Genomic DNA, 18180 nt, shown 5'->3' with positions numbered 1-18180 from the left:
GGGGATAAAAGTGAAGCCGTCCAGCGAAATGATCAGGAGCGGCATATGGCGCCAATAAAAATTCGTTTAACAGCGTGGCAAGCGACGATTGAGAAACTCATCGAAAGCTGATCTTCGCAAGATCGTTTATCTAATCCTTAAGGCGTCGCAAAAATTCATCTTGAGGGCGTTCCACGAAGATCTTCGCGTAAATTCTCGAACGATCCGTCCGCAACGTCGTGAAAATCCAACGAACAACGTTGCACGAAGACTCCCGCAATCTTCACGCGAACAACAGCCTATATAATCTTCCAGCGCCCATCTGACGTGGCGAACAAACAACGAGCTTAATAAGAATTCGAATCACCTTCGATGAAACGACGCCGGATCGCTGGCAGAGGCGCGTCGAGGAACGGAAGCAGAGAACGTAACCGGATGCGATCCACGCTCGAGTTTCGAGGGAAGCTCGAAGAACTTCGCGAAAGAAGAGTTAATCGATCGACGTCACCGATCATTTACTTATATATATATTTATTTATTTATTTAACTTTTCTCTAAAGGAAAAAGGTGCCAGCGATCGGTCGAGAAAGGTGCGAGGACAGCGTGTAAACGATAAGAAAATTTCGCTAAATTCACACAGCAACGTCACACACGAGCATCGTTATCGTAAAAGCATGCGATTCGAACGTAATCGTTCCGAAAAAGGAAACGCGTCGTTTCGCATCTCGCTAATTCTAATTTTAGTTTTAGCTAAAATTCCCTAAATTATTTTAGAAAAATTCATTACATTATGTTTCGTATAATTTTTTTTTTTTCATTTTAAATCGTTTAATTATACTGGCCGTGTGCAAGGCTATTTTTGCGAAGAACGGCGTGCCCGAGATTCGTTCGTTCTACTTAAGAAACAACGTTGATGCGTGCCTCTAAAAAGAAAATAGTCCAATTTACACGATCGGTAATATCGGTTGCCATCATTGGACTCGTGTAGGTGGCATGATCAAGTGTCTCTGCGTGTGTCTATGCTTGTATATGTACGTGTACGTGTATGTGTGTGTTTGCGAATGTGTTTGCGTGTACACGTGTATGCGTCGATTCGATTATTCGATAAATATCTCTCGTACTTTAATTGCAGCGAGTTCGTAGTGCGTGAAGAAAGCGTCCACGCTTGATCACGAGGACCGAAAGTGTCGAAAATCCGTAAAAACAATGAGAAATCTGACAAATACTCGGCATCAGCGTTAAACGTGATCCTCGATGCAGTCGACGACGCTGCATTCGCGACAAAATCGAAACGGAAAGGACTCGTTTTCGTTTAAAGGCTTCTTACAATATTTACACGATATCTATCGATCTCTATGGTATAGTATCATTTTCCTTCGCTCTCTTTCACTTTCACTCCATACCTCGTCATTTTCTCGTTCATTCGCTCTCACTCTCGCGTGTCGTTACCACGATCGGAATCTGTCGAGTGACAAAGGTGGAAGTGTTCACTGCGTGCATACGTATACAATATATATAATATTATTTATGTATGTATACTATATACACAAAATGTGTTTCACCGTGTCCTCGTGTACGTGTGTCCGTGTATGTCTGTACGCGCATGTGTAGCGTGCGTGTATGTTTGCGTGTGTATTCTTTTTCACCAAATAGACTCTAATAAAACGTATAAACACGTCGGCCTAGCGCGGCGATCATCAACGCGCCATCGTATCGATAATCGAAAACTTTCAATCGCGAACGATAATGATTATCAGATCAATCCAAACCCATCGCCACGCACGTTAATTCGTTTCGTTTTACGTTTCTCCCGTGCTCGAGCGTGAAAATCGTTGAAATTCCGTCGACTAGCACGCCGCGGAATCTCGAAATTTCTATAATAAGAATTTAACCATGCGAATCGATCCTAAGGTAATCGACTAGAGTGACTCTCCATCATCTCTTTTTCTATTTCGCATTTTTTCACCCTCTCCGCCATATTTCTCTAAGTGGAAGCAACTATCGCTGTTCCGCCGGCCGAATTGTAAGAATTCCACGCGAAATTCGCGTCGAGCTTTCTCGTTTCTCACGTTTATCCATTTTTTCTCCTATTTTTCCTTTCCTCGATTTTTCTCTCCGCTTCTCTCGATTCTCGTTTCACGCACTCTTCGATTCACGTTTCGTTTTGCGTTTCGTTTTGCGTTTCATTTATCGTATCGTTAGCTCCAAACGATCGTCTACCTAATTTCGAGCGAAGTTCTCGCGCCGTTAATAAAGACCCGATGCCGATTCACGAGTATATTCCTAGCTGGTTGATATATCATCGATCTCAGAATCCGATGCTTCTCGTGGGGGTGGGTATAGGGGCCCGGGAGGAGTCAGCGCAAAAATTAAGGCCCCAGGGCTGTTTTTCTCTTTCTCTCTGCCTCTCTCGCTTCTTCTCTTTCATACCCTTTTCCATCTCTTTCTCACACTCTCTCTCTCTCTCTCTCTCTCTCTTTTTCTCTCTTTCTCACAAATCTGTGTTTCTTTGGTATGTTCACGCGATTTTTCTCGTTTCTACTCATCTCGTTGAGCTGGCTCCGCGAATGGGGGATTTATCCTGTGCGTACCACATCGACAAGGACAATCGATTATCGTTTCAACCCGCCCATCGTTTTGCGGAATTCCTGTTGGAAAAAATGCTCGTGAAAGTTTTCGTTGGCCACGCACGCTCCGTCTCTCTCTCATTCTCTCTCTCTCTCTCTCTCTCTCTCTCTCTTTCTCTCTCACACACTCTCCGCTTACGTGAACGAACATGTAACTTATGTGAAAATTCTGTAAAACGAGGGATAACGGAAAAAAGCCATTTTACTCTGTATGCCCGAACAACAACTATGAGTTTCTAGATCAGGATCTCTACTTGGTACGGTCACTATCGTACGATCGAAACGGTCGTTGCCGAAATCAACGAGGCATTTGATCGAGATACGATTACGAAAAATAGAATCTACATGTCTGTCACAGCAATGGACACGTTGCTCTGTCACGACGATTACGCCGTTTATCGTGGAACCAGGTTGACAAAACGAAAACGCCAGTTCGCCAATTCTGGCCTCGTACGAAAAGCTCGTACACGGTATCGTGAAATCGCAACGGAATATAGGGTACGTCGGTAAAAACATTCGCGTACATATCTCCTCGCGAGCGTGCACGCGCGCTTCAACAATCCAGCAAATCAGGGCAAAAGCAGCTACGATTGGAAAGTCCAGCGATCTCTACCAAAAGACGCTCGACGCGTCTCTACGAGGCTCTATCTCGTGAACAAAAAGGAAAATCTCGCGTGCACGCCTCGTCGATACGAATAATGAGAAAAAACGATGCAATCGGAGAGATCTACGTCGAGCTAGATCCAAAACGAACAGAAAGAGGAACGAAAATAGAAATGAGGACCCCATGGAGGGGTGTCGTGGCTCTCGTGCGATACGTACAATGGCGTACACTAAGGCTAAAGAGTATCGTAACGGAAAGGCGTACTCTAAACGTGGGACAGCGCGAACAGGGGTCTAGCTCTATACGGTGATCGAACAAAATGAACCATCTTACGGGTAGCGACAGGAAAGAAACCCCACTAACAGACCAGAGCGACAATTTTCTTCGCTACGGTAGCGTAAGCACGTTCGTACGTTCGGTAGCGTACCAGGTGGCGACCCCACTAAAGAGCAGTGGTGCGCAGGTGGGGACAGCGCTGTAGCGACAGGCCCCGGGGCCCCAGCTCCTAAATGGCGTTCAATGCGCGCGGGTCTTGCTGCTGGCGACGCCTCGATGTGCTGCCATATTCCACGCCACTGACGTACGATTCCTCCTCGTTCCCGTAGTCCTGTTCACCACGGTCGCCCCGATCACGATCCATCCTCTCCAGCCTCGATCTTCGAGTGCCCTCGCTCATGTGTCCGCCTGATCCTAGACGGGGGACAAACCAGTTCTGTAGTAGTGAAAACTCCTCGCTGTCAACGAGCCTGAATTTCTGTAACCTTTACGATACCTGCGTTTCGTGCTTCTATTCGTCGTTCCTTCGTTACAGAAATTAGGCTCGCGTCTCGTAGAACGCGAAATTCGAAAGGCTAGATGGATCTTTGGAATCTTTAACCCATTAAAGACCAAATTATACCGTTTATTCAATAATTTCGTAATTATAGTCGTAATGGGTTAATTTTCCTTTTCAAAGTTGAATATCGAAATGCAAATAGCGATATAAAATTATTTAATATATCGATAAATGAATTTATCGATTTCTCGGGTAATTTTCAAAGGTATTACGTGTTCCCTTCGAATTTTTGCGAGTCAAGCTCGACGAGCCAAAGTCCCGGTATTGCCGAAGCAAGAATCTTTGGACGTCGAGCTTGAAATTGAAATTCCATCGGCATCACTCAAAAACTATATTACAGTAGAGGGTGTTACTTCGACGTTAAGCTAATTTCACAACTAAACGGTGAGGAGCCAGTCAATCGGTCTACGTGTCACACGCATAAACAACGCAACGGCACACCACTCACAGTGCATGCAAGCTAGCTATGCAAAAAGAACTGGGGTGGGTAAAAAAAGACAAAGAAAAACGAGAGGGACCAAAAAGAGACGTTTCGCAAAGACTCCGACGTTCGAGCTATCGATGCGTTGGAGCGCAGACATCGAGATGTAGACGAGGTGAATTTTGCTGCAAGTCCTCCTCCATGGACTTGCTTGGACTGGAAAAAAATGGCACTATTCAAAGTGGAGCTCGTGATCGTTAAGAGAGAGAGAGAGAGAAAGAGAGAGAGGAAAAAAAAAGAAAAAAAGAGGAAGAAGGGGGGAGCACAAAAACAAGCGAATGTCCCAAAAGAAGGATTTCGAAGATCTGTCCGTGAGAGCGCGACGTGGAGTTGCTCTTCGAAGGAATCGCGCGTATACAGTCCGTTCCAAAAGTCTGATCCTCTCGGTTCCCATGGCCACGTCGCGTTAATGCTTCGTTAGGCTACTCTATCAACCTAGTCTATGTGAGAGGGGTTGGTGAGGGGCTTGCGAGAGAACGAAAAATAAATGGTAAAAAAAGGAAACGAACGAATAACAGGATCGCAAAAAGAAATCGGAATTGCGACGAGAACGTAGGGAATCACTTCCACAAAACAACGGAAACCGTCTCGACGAATGCATCGAATAAAACCAACCAAAAGGAGGCAGGGGGAGGAAAGAAACATAAAATAAAGTAACATAGGAACGAGTAAACAAAAGAGACGGAGAAGTGAGGAACATTTAAGGTGAACCAAAGTAACCAAAAAGTAAACCAATCGATTAAATGATAAATCCTTCTCTTTGGGCAAGAGAAACAAGGTAGGTCCCGTTTCACCGGGCCCGTGCACCAAACCCGTCTGTACTTACAACGCGGCCTCATTAAGGAGTTTCCCTATTAACACAGTCTCTAATTCTCTCAATCGTCATCGTAATCCCCCGTGTACTAAGAGTTCGGGGAGGGGGAGGACGACACAGTACAATTGGTCAGCCGGTCTACGCCGTAAAATCTCATCCGCGATGAGGAGGAAGCGTGGAAGAGTGTCGGTCGGTCTAGGCCCGACCGTCGTCGTGGGTGAGAGCGTTCTTTAGCTCGACACTTTGGGCTAGTTCTCGTCACCCCGACCATAGGTGACCTGGCCCTGTTTTCGGATGACTCCCGTGGCAGCCACCGCCTCCACGGCTTTTACACGTAAACAAAGAGAACATCGGAGTCAGAGCTGATTGCCGATCGTACTTGGACCTGGTGCTTTCTTTCCCCGTTTCTTTCATTTTTTACTCTTTATTATTATTTTGTTTTGTTCTTTGATTTATTCTTTTCCTTCCGTACGTTTCGTTCGAATCGAGCTTCGATTCCGGCCAGTGGCGGTAGTTTCCCCCACTGGAATATATTTTCTTCCCCGCGTATCGTCGTCGTTTGGTGGAGATTATTGCGATTCGTCGAATGAAGGAGAATTTTAGGATGAGACGAGAGAAAAAAAAGACAAAAACTATGCATAGGTGGGCGAACACGCGCTTCCTCGCGTAGTGTTAGTCTGGCGTAGCGTGGTACACGCGTGGATTTAACGTGATCAACCCTTAACTGGTAGATTGCAGGGAAATCTCTCTATTTCGAGAGTTTGGACCGTCTTCTGCGGTCACCGTCCACGTGACACTCCGCGTTTTCTTCTCAGTGTCTATTAATACCTTTTGGACATGGACTCGTTGGAAAATTAGACGTTCGAAGACACGCCAATGCGGAGTAATAGAATCGAAGCGAACGTTTCCTCGTATCTCAACGACACGAGAGTGTAAATCTCGAACGCGATACCAGTTGAGGGGTCTGGAGAAACGAAAGAACGAATGCACGTTCCATGAAACGTGATAAGTTCGTTCGCGACACGACTGTCAGGAAGACGTACACGATGCTGGTCTCCGTATGGAAACTCTTTTGTCCGGGACGACGACGAGCCGACATCGCGAAGGCGTGTTCTCTTACACGGAGCTATTAATGAATATTAATAGTAGAACAGACGTCACGGGCAAATCCACTCGTGCGAGGGTAGCAGAGAGTGCGCGGCGTGCACGAGGTAAGCTGCAGCTAAAATATAATAAACGATCGCAGAGATGAGGGTGAACGAGGCGCAGATCGTCTAGAGGGATGATCGTGTGTTTCTGGTGGAGCGCAGAAGGAAATGGAGGTGAACAAAGAAAACAAGATGAGAACGTGGTTGAAACTAACGAGAGCGAACGCGCCATTGTCTTGCACAGGTTGATACGAGTTTGCCGATCCATATATCGTCGCTGAAAAGAAATTCAATGTAAAGGTGTCGTGGTTTTTATGCGGGTATCTTTCTCCGTGATACGTGTTTGCCTTTTCCTTTGCCAATTTAAAGACTGCTAGTTCTTTGCTCCTCGAATCATGCAGTACGCGGAAGTGTAGCTTGCACGATTTAAACCAGCGTTGTTCGCCGTCGAAACTTTCTCTTTGGAAGAAGAGAAAAAAAGGAGAAGAAATAAAGGGAAAAAAAGGAAGAGGAGGAGAAAAAAGAACGTGGCACGATATTAAAATTTCCGTATAAATAGAAGAAAGTAGGACGAAGAAGATTCTTCGAGTTTCAGAGTTTAATTCGAACAGCGCTGATCTAAATGGAAGAAAAAGAAGTGCGGGGTATTTACAACGGAAAGAGCAAGAGAGAGAGAGAGATAGAGCGAAAGAGAAAGAGAGATAAATAGAGAGAGAGAGAGAGAGAGAGATAACTTCTCGCGCGTCATTCAAACGCTATAGCGTGCATAGGAAGAAGAAAGGCGTGCAGAGCGTACATCGAACGTATCGTAATAATTTACAAGGCTGAGTATAGGTTGCAACCAGCGACTAGCAGTCTTTCGTGTAAGAATAACTCTACATTCTAACACGAATCCATGCAACGGCTACGTGCAGCTAATGATACAAGTTACTACAGACGTGTTTCATTACTAGCTTCGAATGTCGCCACTGCTCTTTCTCGAGGATCGAAGTCTCTCGATAACGGGAAAACGAAACAAAAGGGAAACGAACGTGTGCTTGTTCGTTTTTATTAAAAGAATTTTCATCGATTTATCCCCGTTGCTTCCCGCCGATCTTTCACCGATCGTTTTCTCCTCGTTTTCGCACTTCTTCTCGAGCGAGTAACGGAACACAGGCTGCGCGACGTTGGACTCAGAGAGAAAGAGAGAAAGAAAAAGGAACGTGTGTACAATGTTGCGCTCGAGGAAAAGGTTGGGTTACCTCTTGGCTCGTGGCCGTAGTAACTCTCATGATGGGCACCTGAAGAGGCAAGAAGAAAGTGTCGAGTGTTAGTTGACGGAATTGGGGCTCGTTAGAGTTTCGAGTGAGCTAGAAACCTCGACCCAGCCCATCAGGCCGAGAGATGAGGATCGCATCGAGGCGGTGTCAGAAGGATTAATTGATAACCGTGAACGAGAATAAATGATGATGATAATGTCGCGATCAACGAGCCAATGATTCGCTGTTAGATCGCACCGACCGGGACGCGATTTTTCCGTGTCGTGTCTGCAATTTCCTGTCGATCCACCCGATCCAAATATCCACCCCTTTTAAACGCAGATACTCCACCCCCTGAACGGTTCAAGCGTGTCCCCTAACCAGGCCATTCTCCGCGATAATGAAACTCACGTAGAATATTTGTACTTGGAAACATTCGGCTACGAGATCCCCGACGAAGATGTACGTCCGTAATGGAGGTGTGGCAATAAATGGAATACCTGATGTGACGCGGGGTGTTAGCGCGTCGACGGGTGCGTCCGGCGCAGGAATCGGACGTGGCACAGTCGCGATCACTTGAGGGTGCGTGGCTCTCCAGTAGGCTTCCAGGTACTCGGCCACGTGCTCGCAAGCCTCCTCCAGCTGATTCTCGTCGAGGATCACGTCGAACATCTCCGGCGGGCACTGGGCCAGTTTCTCGGCAGCCACGATTTGTACGTTCAGGTGTCTGATCTGCGACTTTCCACGCGACTTGATCAACCTCTCGAGCACTTTGTGCGACGAAATCTTCAGGTAGACGATCGTCGGCGCTAGACTGGTCTTCGCTAACTGCGACGGATGATTGATCGTGTCGCAGTCCAAAACTACCAACTGGAAATTAATAATCCCTAAGAGGGGTGATGTTTCATGGAGCGTGGATCGAACGGTTGATGAAGTACCTGAAGGGTCCTGGCGAGCTCGAAAATCCTCTCTATCTCTGCTTGAACCTCCGCCAAGCAGCTGCTCCTGCTGGTAGATCGTTCCATGATGGCTCGTTTCGTTGGATTGTTCAATAACGATCTCTTTGCCAGTGAAATGTCAGCCATTACCCTAGTGATAATTATTCTGAAACCACCGTAATCGATGATTAATTACCCGACACGAGGAAAGTCTTCGTACGCGAATCTTGGTTAGAGTAAGGAAAAGAGAATCGTTCTTTCGAGGAAGCTTCGCGTACCTGCCTCGGAATCGATGCTTCAAGTAATCGAACAACGCCTTCTGCATCATGTCCGTCACCTGATAACCCTTCAGCGATGGACCCACCAGGACGACAGGCCTCATAGATGGTACAACGTCGTACGGCGTGGTAGTTTCCTGAAAACCCCACGAACGAATCAGTCCACACCGATCAAGAGGAGGTCCTACACGCCAGGATCAGCCCCAGGATAGTCTCTCACTTACGTAGGACTTCGAGAGCACGGAATGCAACATTGAAAACATTGAAAACAGTTAATGGCCACGTCGACTGGAGACATGCGACCTACCGTCCTGCACGGCCAAAGTCCTTTTCAGGGTCGCGTCGCGTCGCAGCGGCGATCATTCTTCAGCTTCCAAAGGCACTTTGGCCAAGCAGTGTGTTCGATAACTACTCATCGACCTATGCTATCAACCGTCTCCTACTGATTACTAATTCCTTTCTCTACAAGCCGTTCTACCGTGTTACCGCGAACCATTTTCAGCAGTAAGGACAATCCTTTCATCGTGATGGCATAGTCGACGAGTTCCTCGTCGTCAAGGTTGGTAAAATGGTCCGCCGAGATCGAACTTAGAGTTATCATTCGATTATCGATCGATGCTAGAAATTTCTACTCACATCGACGCACTGGTGTATACGTTAAAACGGGGTAACAATGTAAAGAAAGGAACGTCTGTCAGGTTTACACCTGAGCAGTTGGCACAGGTACGATCGTCTTCGAAAGCGATTCCTCGCTATCGATACTGAGCTTGCGAGTTATTAGGTATACTCTTGGTCGAATAGTTACGACTCTGAATCCTCCATGTACTTCTCTGTCCCATCCGACTGTCTTCTGCTCCTTCGTCGTTCGACAAACGTACACGATGCACAGAGGGGACGAGAGAGAGAGAGAGAGAGAGAGAGAGATTTCGCAGTATCATACACACAGTCGCATACTCACAGAAATAAATCTGCTAGTCCTCGCGTGGCCCACGATATTTTCTAGCACCGACAGATAAATTTAGACGCGTAAGCCTCGTCCACGTCACCGGATTTATCGCACACGCCGAATCTTTGCCAAACCGACGAAAAATGTTGATCGGTACCCATCGGAACACGCGGCAACGTCATCCCTATCTATCGAGCGTCCAGGCTCCTTCCCGGAACCTCGAGCAGCTCGAACGTGGACGAGACTCGCGACCGTGTACTTTCTAGCTGTCGTCTACTAGGCTACAGAGACTCGAGAAGAATCAAGCACGACGTCGGACGAGTGTACACAAAAAGGATCGGAGTAGTCACAGACACTGCGATTCGTCGAGATCGTTTACCGGCTTCTTGAAGAAGTTCTTCCGTTTCTCCTTAGCCGGTGGCGTGGTCAACGTTGCCTTACCGCCGCGCACGCTGTCGCTGTCGTCACCTGTCGAGGAGAATTTCACTGGAATTAGTCGTGGAAACGATCCGCCGGCTCTATCGTGCATCGACGAGTGTCCCTCTTTCTCTCAAGGAAAACTAGTGAGAAGCGATCGTATGCAGACTAAGTAACTTAGGGTACTAGTTCGATGCGTCGAATTGATTGTCCGGAGATCGTGGAAGCAACTACTGAAGATTCATTTACAGCAGAGAATTCTAAGAGTGTGTGTACTTTCAGGGGTCTGTGCGTGTTCGTGTAGAGAGTAGAGTGACGATGGGTAGGATCGATTGATCGTATACGCGAGTCTAACTGAACTGAGCGAGGCGAGTGAACATTTGCCACTAATATCAAGCGTGTGAGTTAGTATCCGTGCGTGGGTCATTGATGAAATAATTGGTAGAATTCGTAAGAATTGGGATTTTACACGGCACGACAACGGGAGATTTCCATTTTACATGTTTTTCACGAAATGTTTGAAAAGGTGGACAGAGCACATGCAAAAGCTGCCAATGACCAACGCACGAGGACTCAACTCCATATGGTCTAACTCGCAACTCGATTGCTAGGCGAGGAACCACACCTCGTGACTAAAAACGGGCAGAGAAGAGTGGTGAAGGTAATTAATAAGCTCGCGACAGATGCGTGTGTGGAAAGAAACGAAAGCTACAAGAGTGTTTGTATTTTATTCAGATACTTAGGGTCCACGAGGTCATTCTAGTGTTCGTATTTTCTTTCCCTGTCGTGTATCGTATTTTCTCTGTCTCTCCTATATTTCTCGCTTTTCTTTTCGTTCGATATTCTTTCTTTTCTTTTCTTTCTTTTTTTTTTTTTCTACGAGGACCCGAGATCTCCCTCCGTCTGTTTTCACTTTTCTGTCGGGCATCGATCGGTCGAGACGAGAGAATTGCCGAACTGGTCGGTACACCGGTGGTTTTCGTGGCGGAAAGAAAGAAGGACGTGCTAGGATACCTGGTGTAGGTGGTGTGGAACCACGTGAGGGCATACCACTCTCGCCAAGGTTCCCTGAAGACCCTCCACGCGCCGAATAGAGACCCTTCGTGCCACGTGCGACGCTCGCCTGCTGCCTCAGGGCCTCCAATTTCACCGGGGATGGTATGAAACCGACGTCCGAGTCCTCTTTCACGAGCCTACCTATCCACCAGTTGTTGTCGTACTTCTCCTGGAGAGTGTCGTAGACCGTCGTTACTTTGGATTGTTAATTGGACATCGTTTGTACGTGTGACGGTAACTATTTCAAGCTTGGAGTCTCTCTCTGAGCTTTCCAGACTATTGTCAGGGTGGCAAGCGAGAGGGAGAACGTCTAGGTTCCCGGATGAATTTTAAAGGGAGACTGGAAGGTGGAAATAAGGGGTCGGAAACGTACCTTGATGTGCAGGAAGTCACGGACCTCGAAGCTGACAGCCGAGCCGTGGACTGGCGAATCGTCGTCGACGGATCCGTCATAGCTCACGTTGGTCCGCACTGCAAACGCTACCGGTTTCGTCTGAATAATTTACAAAAGCCGTGGATTAACGATTCTCGTGATAGCTCGACGCGGAGGGTGGCGGGAAAACAATCGGGTTAGATTTTTCATAGGAATTTTCGTTGGAAAGGCACGGGTGGCAACGTTACAGGTGAAAAAGCCTGTCCCATCGTTCGCGATATCGACTTTTTTATTGGGTCACGGCGTATAATCCCTTCTACCGCGGCGATACTCGTGCAACTGTAATTTAAGCATAAAGTAAATGCCGATGAGATCACGGATGATCGGTACATTGTCAATGTACCACGCGACACACCGGCGAGGAATAAAAGCGTGATACACCGGTAGGGTGCTGTCCGCGTTTGCTACGACGTTCTACCCCTCGAAGGTCGTGGCTAGTTAATCAATATTCATTTATTGTTCAGCCGAAGGTGATTCGACTGATCGACCGTGCATGCCGGAGCGCTTCCACGGGGGACTTTTCATAATTCAAAACGGCCATGCTCAGCCGCTACGCGCCGCTCTAAATACTCGGCCCGATTCCGCGAAACTCCTTACCCCATAATCTATGCCGAATTTCGAAATTTTCCTATCTCCGTGCCTCGATACTCGGAGATTCGAGGGTTGGAGAATTTCTAAAATTAAAGGAAAGCATCGAAGTGACCTAAAAATTGGATAAACCACGAGACAATGGTCTATCCTCGGCGCCGTTCAAGAGTTCATCGACATAAACTGCAAGACAATTAGGCAATCGCGTGGTACGTACACAGCGATGGAAGAAAGAGCGTGGAACGGAAGCGTCGAAACAGGCGTCGGGTAATTACCGGTTCACCGAGTTCGAACGCGTTGTACCGGCATTAGAGGGGAACGTATAATTAAAGGCAATAATATCACGGCTGGCGACGCGATATAATGCATTTGCATCTATTGTCGAAAACAAAGGATGGCGAGTGGTTTAATTGGTTTCGCCAAGCGGCCTCCGCGCGAAATCTCATTAGTCTGCCGCGCGTATTCATTGACACGCTTCTCATTCCTGGCGGACAACTTACACACAATCGGCGCGAGTCGAAGGCATCGACGCGGTTCGGAAGTGGCCGATCGATAGCAAACGATTTACGAAAGACCGGTGGAAAAACAAGCCACGGGGGTGGAGAAAGGAGAGGTGAAACTGGAACATGCGAAAGATCAATGACTTACCCTGGCTTTTTCAAGTTGATTGAGGGCCTGCCTCTCCTTCTCGCGACGCAAGCTCTCTTTCTCCTCGTCCAGCGAGAGATCCGAGCTCGGCTGTGAGTAGTTCGAGTCTGCCGAGCCCTGAAATACAAAACAAACTCGTTTAAATTGCGCCTCCGAGCCAGCCGCGTTATTACGTTTCGAATCGTTATCGAATCGTTACCCTGCTGTAACGAATCCACTTCGATTTCTCGCGATAATAAGAAGAATAATAATACACCCCACCTTTTCTCGCTGCTCGCGAGCACTCGCGATTTCTCCGTCGCGATTATTCCCATGCGTGAATACGATACGTTAGCACGGCGAATGCCGCTGGTGCAAAGCGTGTCCCGGTGAGGTTGCAATTAAAACGCGAATTGGAAAACGAAAATTCCATGTTTTTTCTGCATTGTACCCGAGTTTCCACGAGTTTGTCGTATATCGGTAACCGGTGTGACGCGACACTCGCGAGATTTTTCGCCAAGTTCGCGTCCAACTGCACGGTGCTTCGGTATTTTGCCCGTGGAAGCCTTGGAGAAGTTCTCAAGGGCTCCGAGTGTCAGAGACCATTAGTTTAAAAAGAGAAGTTTCGTCGGGTCCGACGCGACTTCGCCTGCCCGACCCTAAACTCTTCGCCTCTTCGCAAACACCTTAACACGGTGGTTCGTAATGGTTCGCTTCGACGAAAATTATTCACGCGGACCACTCGCTTCCTCTTATTTTTAATTCCTTTCGTTACACCTGTATGAAACGCCACGAATCTATAGAATAGCGTAGCATTCGTTTTTTCCCAGAAACTTGTCGATAATAGGCGACCAAGTGGAATCAGCCCGTACCGGGTCAGACGAGAATTCGTTTCACGGATACGCACAGAATTCTCAGGAAATTTTTTCGTTCCTAAATTAAGATAAAGGTCGAAGAAAGGTTCGGGGTGCTAGTGAAACGAGACGCGTCTCGTAGATTCCCATGGGAATACGGCAACGCTCAGGTGAAACTCGAAATCCGAGCGCGGCTGAATGCCAAAAATGCGCGTTACGAAAACGACTCGTGCGATTTGCTATTCGTTCGATGCAATTTCTAGAATAATCGAGCGACGATTGGGCAAACGACACCGGGAATTATCGGCGAGAAAAATTAGGATTCTATCTATACGACGGCGCGACGCAATTCGTTGCGTCAGCTCGCGAAACATCCTGCCAAACGTCTCAGGAACACGGCTCTTAGCGTAACCGCCGACGACGCGGCGAAAAGGACGTCGGGTCAATTAATTCCCCTTATGACGAATTAATTGGATCGATTGCGTGGTACGTTCGGAAGACTTATCGATGTCTCGTGTACGCGTCCGCGACCTATGGGCCGGGAACGAGAACGAGAAATTCATCGGCGAGGACGACGCAGTTTCTAACAGTTTTATCGATCCTGGCCCAACAGCGACATTGACGTATCGATCCACCTTTCAAAGTCAAAGCTTTTACCTGTCCCGTAATTAGATACTTAATTAAATGCAAAGGATGCCCAGCGTGTGTCGCGCCACCTTGCGCCGTCGTTCCATTTGCATTTCAGCGTGTTGCATCCGACGTCCCGGCACCCCTTGCCGATCGCTAAATTCACCCGAGTTAAGCTGCAAAGAAGGAGAGAAGAGAGAGAGAGGGAGAGAGAGAGAGTCGCATTCGTTTACGAAACGATTCTCCGCTACTCTCAGCTTCTCACCCTTAACGGAGTGTGCGGCAGGGGGTGAGTGGCGGCTATCTTTTTATTCTCTCTTCCTCTCTGTCTCTCTCTCTCTCTCTCCGTCCCTCTCTCCGTGCTTCTCGCCGTCGGGACGATGAATTCATTCGGTCGGGGCTTGTAACCATGCCAACGGCCTTTACTTAATCGTCTCTCTACCTGTTCCCCGTGCGTGACTGTGTAAACTCGTCTATGCGTGCCACCGCGACCTTCTTCGACCCTCCGGGGGTTCACGAGGACGGGAATGCTTTCGAGCAATCGCATGTGACGAGTTTTTAGCCACGGAATTTTTATGTCACCGGGTAACGCGTGGAAATTTCCCGGTCGATCGACGTAAAACTCGAGAAACCTTCGAAAATTTTCACGGCATATATTCGACCGACTAATTTCGTCGGTTTATTCGATAGACCAATACGAATAGTAATAAAGGTTAAAGTTAGAGGATGAACGTAAGAGGGTGGCAGCGAAGGTTGGTGAGGAAAGAATGGCGGCGCAAGACAAACAAAGTAATAAAAAGTCGAGAGGAAAGGGAAAAAAGGGAAGACGGCGAATAGGACGAAAACAGCGGCCGCAAGAGCAATGGAGCATAGTGGAAACGCTCGGTTTCACGCTCAAAATGTAAACCAGATCGATTTAGATTGCAACGTAAAGGATCGAGGCAGCGCAGCGATAGCACGCCTGGCCGGTTTTATTTCACGCCAGGCTGATTAATGTAAAACTCGTATGACGCACCGCGCACGCCGCGGAGAACCCTTTATAAAATCGAGGAAATTGACGAAGACGCCTGGCAGGCGCTAAGCTCAGCCCTCGCAACTAATTTACTTTGTGTAAGGAGGCCGATTCATTGACACCCTTTATCAAACGCGCCCGCGTTGCAAGCGTTATCCTCTTATAACCCTGCCTGAACACGCGTCACTTGTAAGAAAAATAACGTTAACGTGGAAACTAAAAAAAGATCGTTCCTCAACATGGAGCACCATGAACGGGGTGGTCACCCACTCGTACTATCGGTATCGAGTGTAAACAATTGCGTATTTATACGACCTCCGGTTTAATTTAATCAATTACCACAGGTATCCCCGGTAATCTGCTTACCGGCTTATTTCGAATTCGCGAAGAAATATCTGATTACATAATCGAAAGAAGAGGACAAGAAAGAAGCAATAGAACCATCAGGTCGATCGGGTTAGTTTAATTAATTTTGTCAGAGATTTGCCAAAGCGAATCGTATCCGTAGGAAATGGAAACCTCGTAACATAACCTAGAAGCAACGTGGGAAAGTAGAATAGAAGAGAGGCGCGAGAAGAGGTAAAGGAGGAGAAGCAACAAAGGGAGCAAGAGAAATTACGATACGATCTTGCACAAGTACCAGCGTTAAATCCCCAAAGACCAGCAATCTCCTTTCGCAGCCCTCGGCAGACACGCTGGAAGGAGAATTGAAAAGACGGTTGCCGGTTGTGTACCTGCGTAAATAGCTTGTTGTAGCCAGAATTGTGTTGATTGTATCCGATCATCGCCGGAAGCCAGCGCCGTCGTCGCCAGGGCCGTTGTTCGGGTGGCTTTTATCCACTTTCGCCGGGCCCCTCGACTCGGTTATGGCCCAGTTTCGTTCTCTCGACCGGCTCTGTGGGCACGACGTTGATCCGCTAAGCTCTCGCTTAGCACACGCTACCGCATTGCGTCTTTTCCGCCTCTGCCTGGTCCTCTTTCACCAATGGAACAAACTCGGCACCTTGGTGCTTGTTGGAAAAGTTACGCGGGATTTTCGCGGCGTCGCTACGCCATGCTGGACGGCGCGAGGCCGTACACGGCTCCGGAACTTCCCTCAGGCGCTCTTCCTCGACTTTTTCCGCTTCCGTTTGCAAGCCATCCAAACGCCAGCCGCGTTCTACTCCCGGCTTTCGAGCCTCATCGCGACTCGACCACCTGGTGCTTCGACTTTCGCGTACATCGCTGGTTCCTTCGCCAGGCGACCTCGCTCCTCGACGATGCCCTCTTGGTGTTCACCCTCGAACACGCTGTCGACAATACGACCCTTCGATAGAACGGAGGCCGGGGGATGCGAAAATTGGGCCAACGAACGCAGGCACGAGCCGAATTTCCTCTCGAGCGGGCCAGTTTTCCGTCGATGGATCGAATATTATACTCGTAGGATAATGGATCTAGGACTCGAGGAATCTACCGTTCAAAATTCAAGTTCCTCGAAGAAAGTTTCTTCCGTGTAACTTAGCATTCTCATTGTCTATCCTTTCCTTTCCATCAGTTCCCCAAGAATATTCGTTCCTTTGTATACGCTTTATCGTATAGTCCAGATCAAGTCGTCATTAAAAATACCGGCATAGTATTTATAAGTTTCTCAAAGAGAGCCCGTTGCTCGTAATCTTCTTATTCCCATTCCCTATTCTTCCCTTCTGATCATCCTATAAAGAATTCCTATTCTTTCATACGCGTATTGTTATACACCCCGAGATCGATCCACCGTCAAAGGTAGACTAAAAAGAAAGTAGCAATTTTAAAAAAATATCCCATTGTTTGCCATCCGACTCTTATTCTTCCCTCCTAATCGTTCTTCCAAGAACTCCTGTCCGTCAGTGTATTACCGGAGAATCGACCGAGGGAAGTTACCGCGAGAACCTGTCTTCCAGACCACGAAACCATCTTCATAAATCTCTCTCGCATGGTTTCACGATGGATCGTTTTATACGTCGATTTACACCCCCTGGTCGGTACCAGAATGGCGATCGTTTCACCGCTCTCGCGAAATATGCCGATATAATTGCCCCGAAGAAGCTGGATCCGAAGGAGAGACCGACGTCTTGGACGCGCGCAGGTCCGAGTTAATTACGTTATGGCAATTAAAGCGACGACCCTGGCTCGCTGTCCACCATGGACGCCTGCAGCATCCCCGACACGGTCGATTTGATCGGTCGCGAAGTCCGGTCACGTAACACGAAAACCAGCACCGAGTCCACGTCGCGTATATTCGTTCTCGCGTACATGGAAGCCAAGCTTTATTTCATCGTTCGCTCGATGAACGGTTTGAAACGATCCAGGCCAGATCCAAGGTCCCCCGGCGGCCACGATGTTCTCGCGAACGCGATCGTGGTATCGTTTTAAACGATATTGCTTATGTAAATGAACAGTGTCCGTACACCCGGTTACGTGTCCCGGGTCGGCTCGTTACGCGTTTAATAGCCGAAGGATCGAGCCACGGTACGGCTTCGATCATGTGTGGTCGCGACGAAAGATCTTTAAGAGGATTCCAGACTTATAACCGGCGAACGGGTTACACACGCGATGTGGAACACGAGCGAATTCCTAAACGGTGCCGGGTTACGAGACCGTGTTCGCCATAGTGGACGGCGAGCGAGAGTGAGAATAGAAATTAGATTACATTACGGAAAAGC

The 18180-nt window shown here is 47.9% G+C and overlaps 1 protein-coding gene across 19 annotated transcripts in view; it reads right to left on the bottom strand.

Moving 5' to 3' along the window:
• Positions 1 to 822: 822 nt before the first annotated feature.
• The window catches only part of Ca-beta (Calcium channel protein beta subunit), a 77151-nt gene continuing 59793 nt past the window's right edge, over positions 823 to 18180 (bottom strand). For 7 of the 19 annotated variants that reach the window (XM_017911213.1, XM_017911214.1, XM_017911210.1 and 4 more), the window contains 10 exons: positions 13031 to 13147; positions 11735 to 11854; positions 11320 to 11530; positions 10268 to 10356; positions 9167 to 9172; positions 8943 to 9079; positions 8665 to 8830; positions 8227 to 8596; positions 7730 to 7768; positions 823 to 3900 (listed from right to left, as the gene is read on the bottom strand). In XM_017911213.1, the coding sequence (XP_017766702.1) occupies positions 3716 to 3900; positions 7730 to 7768; positions 8227 to 8596; positions 8665 to 8830; positions 8943 to 9079; positions 9167 to 9172; positions 10268 to 10356; positions 11320 to 11530; positions 11735 to 11854; positions 13031 to 13147 (1440 nt within the window). In that variant the 3' untranslated portion in view covers positions 823 to 3715. Of the gene's footprint in view, positions 3901 to 5357; positions 5666 to 7729; positions 7769 to 8226; positions 8597 to 8664; positions 8831 to 8942; positions 9080 to 9166; positions 9173 to 10267; positions 10357 to 11319; positions 11531 to 11734; positions 11855 to 13030; positions 13148 to 16236; positions 16792 to 18180 lie in introns of those variants that run through there. The other 12 variants (XM_017911215.1, XM_017911223.1, XR_001890778.1 and 9 more) reach the window with 11 other exon arrangements.

This window comes from Eufriesea mexicana, unplaced genomic scaffold (assembly GCF_001483705.2).
Source record: "Eufriesea mexicana isolate 0111107269 unplaced genomic scaffold, ASM148370v2 scaffold124, whole genome shotgun sequence".
Classification (NCBI taxonomy): Eukaryota; Metazoa; Arthropoda; class Insecta; order Hymenoptera; family Apidae; genus Eufriesea; species Eufriesea mexicana.
Note: the sequence above shows the minus strand (reverse complement) of the source record. Positions and strands in the feature narration are given on the sequence as shown.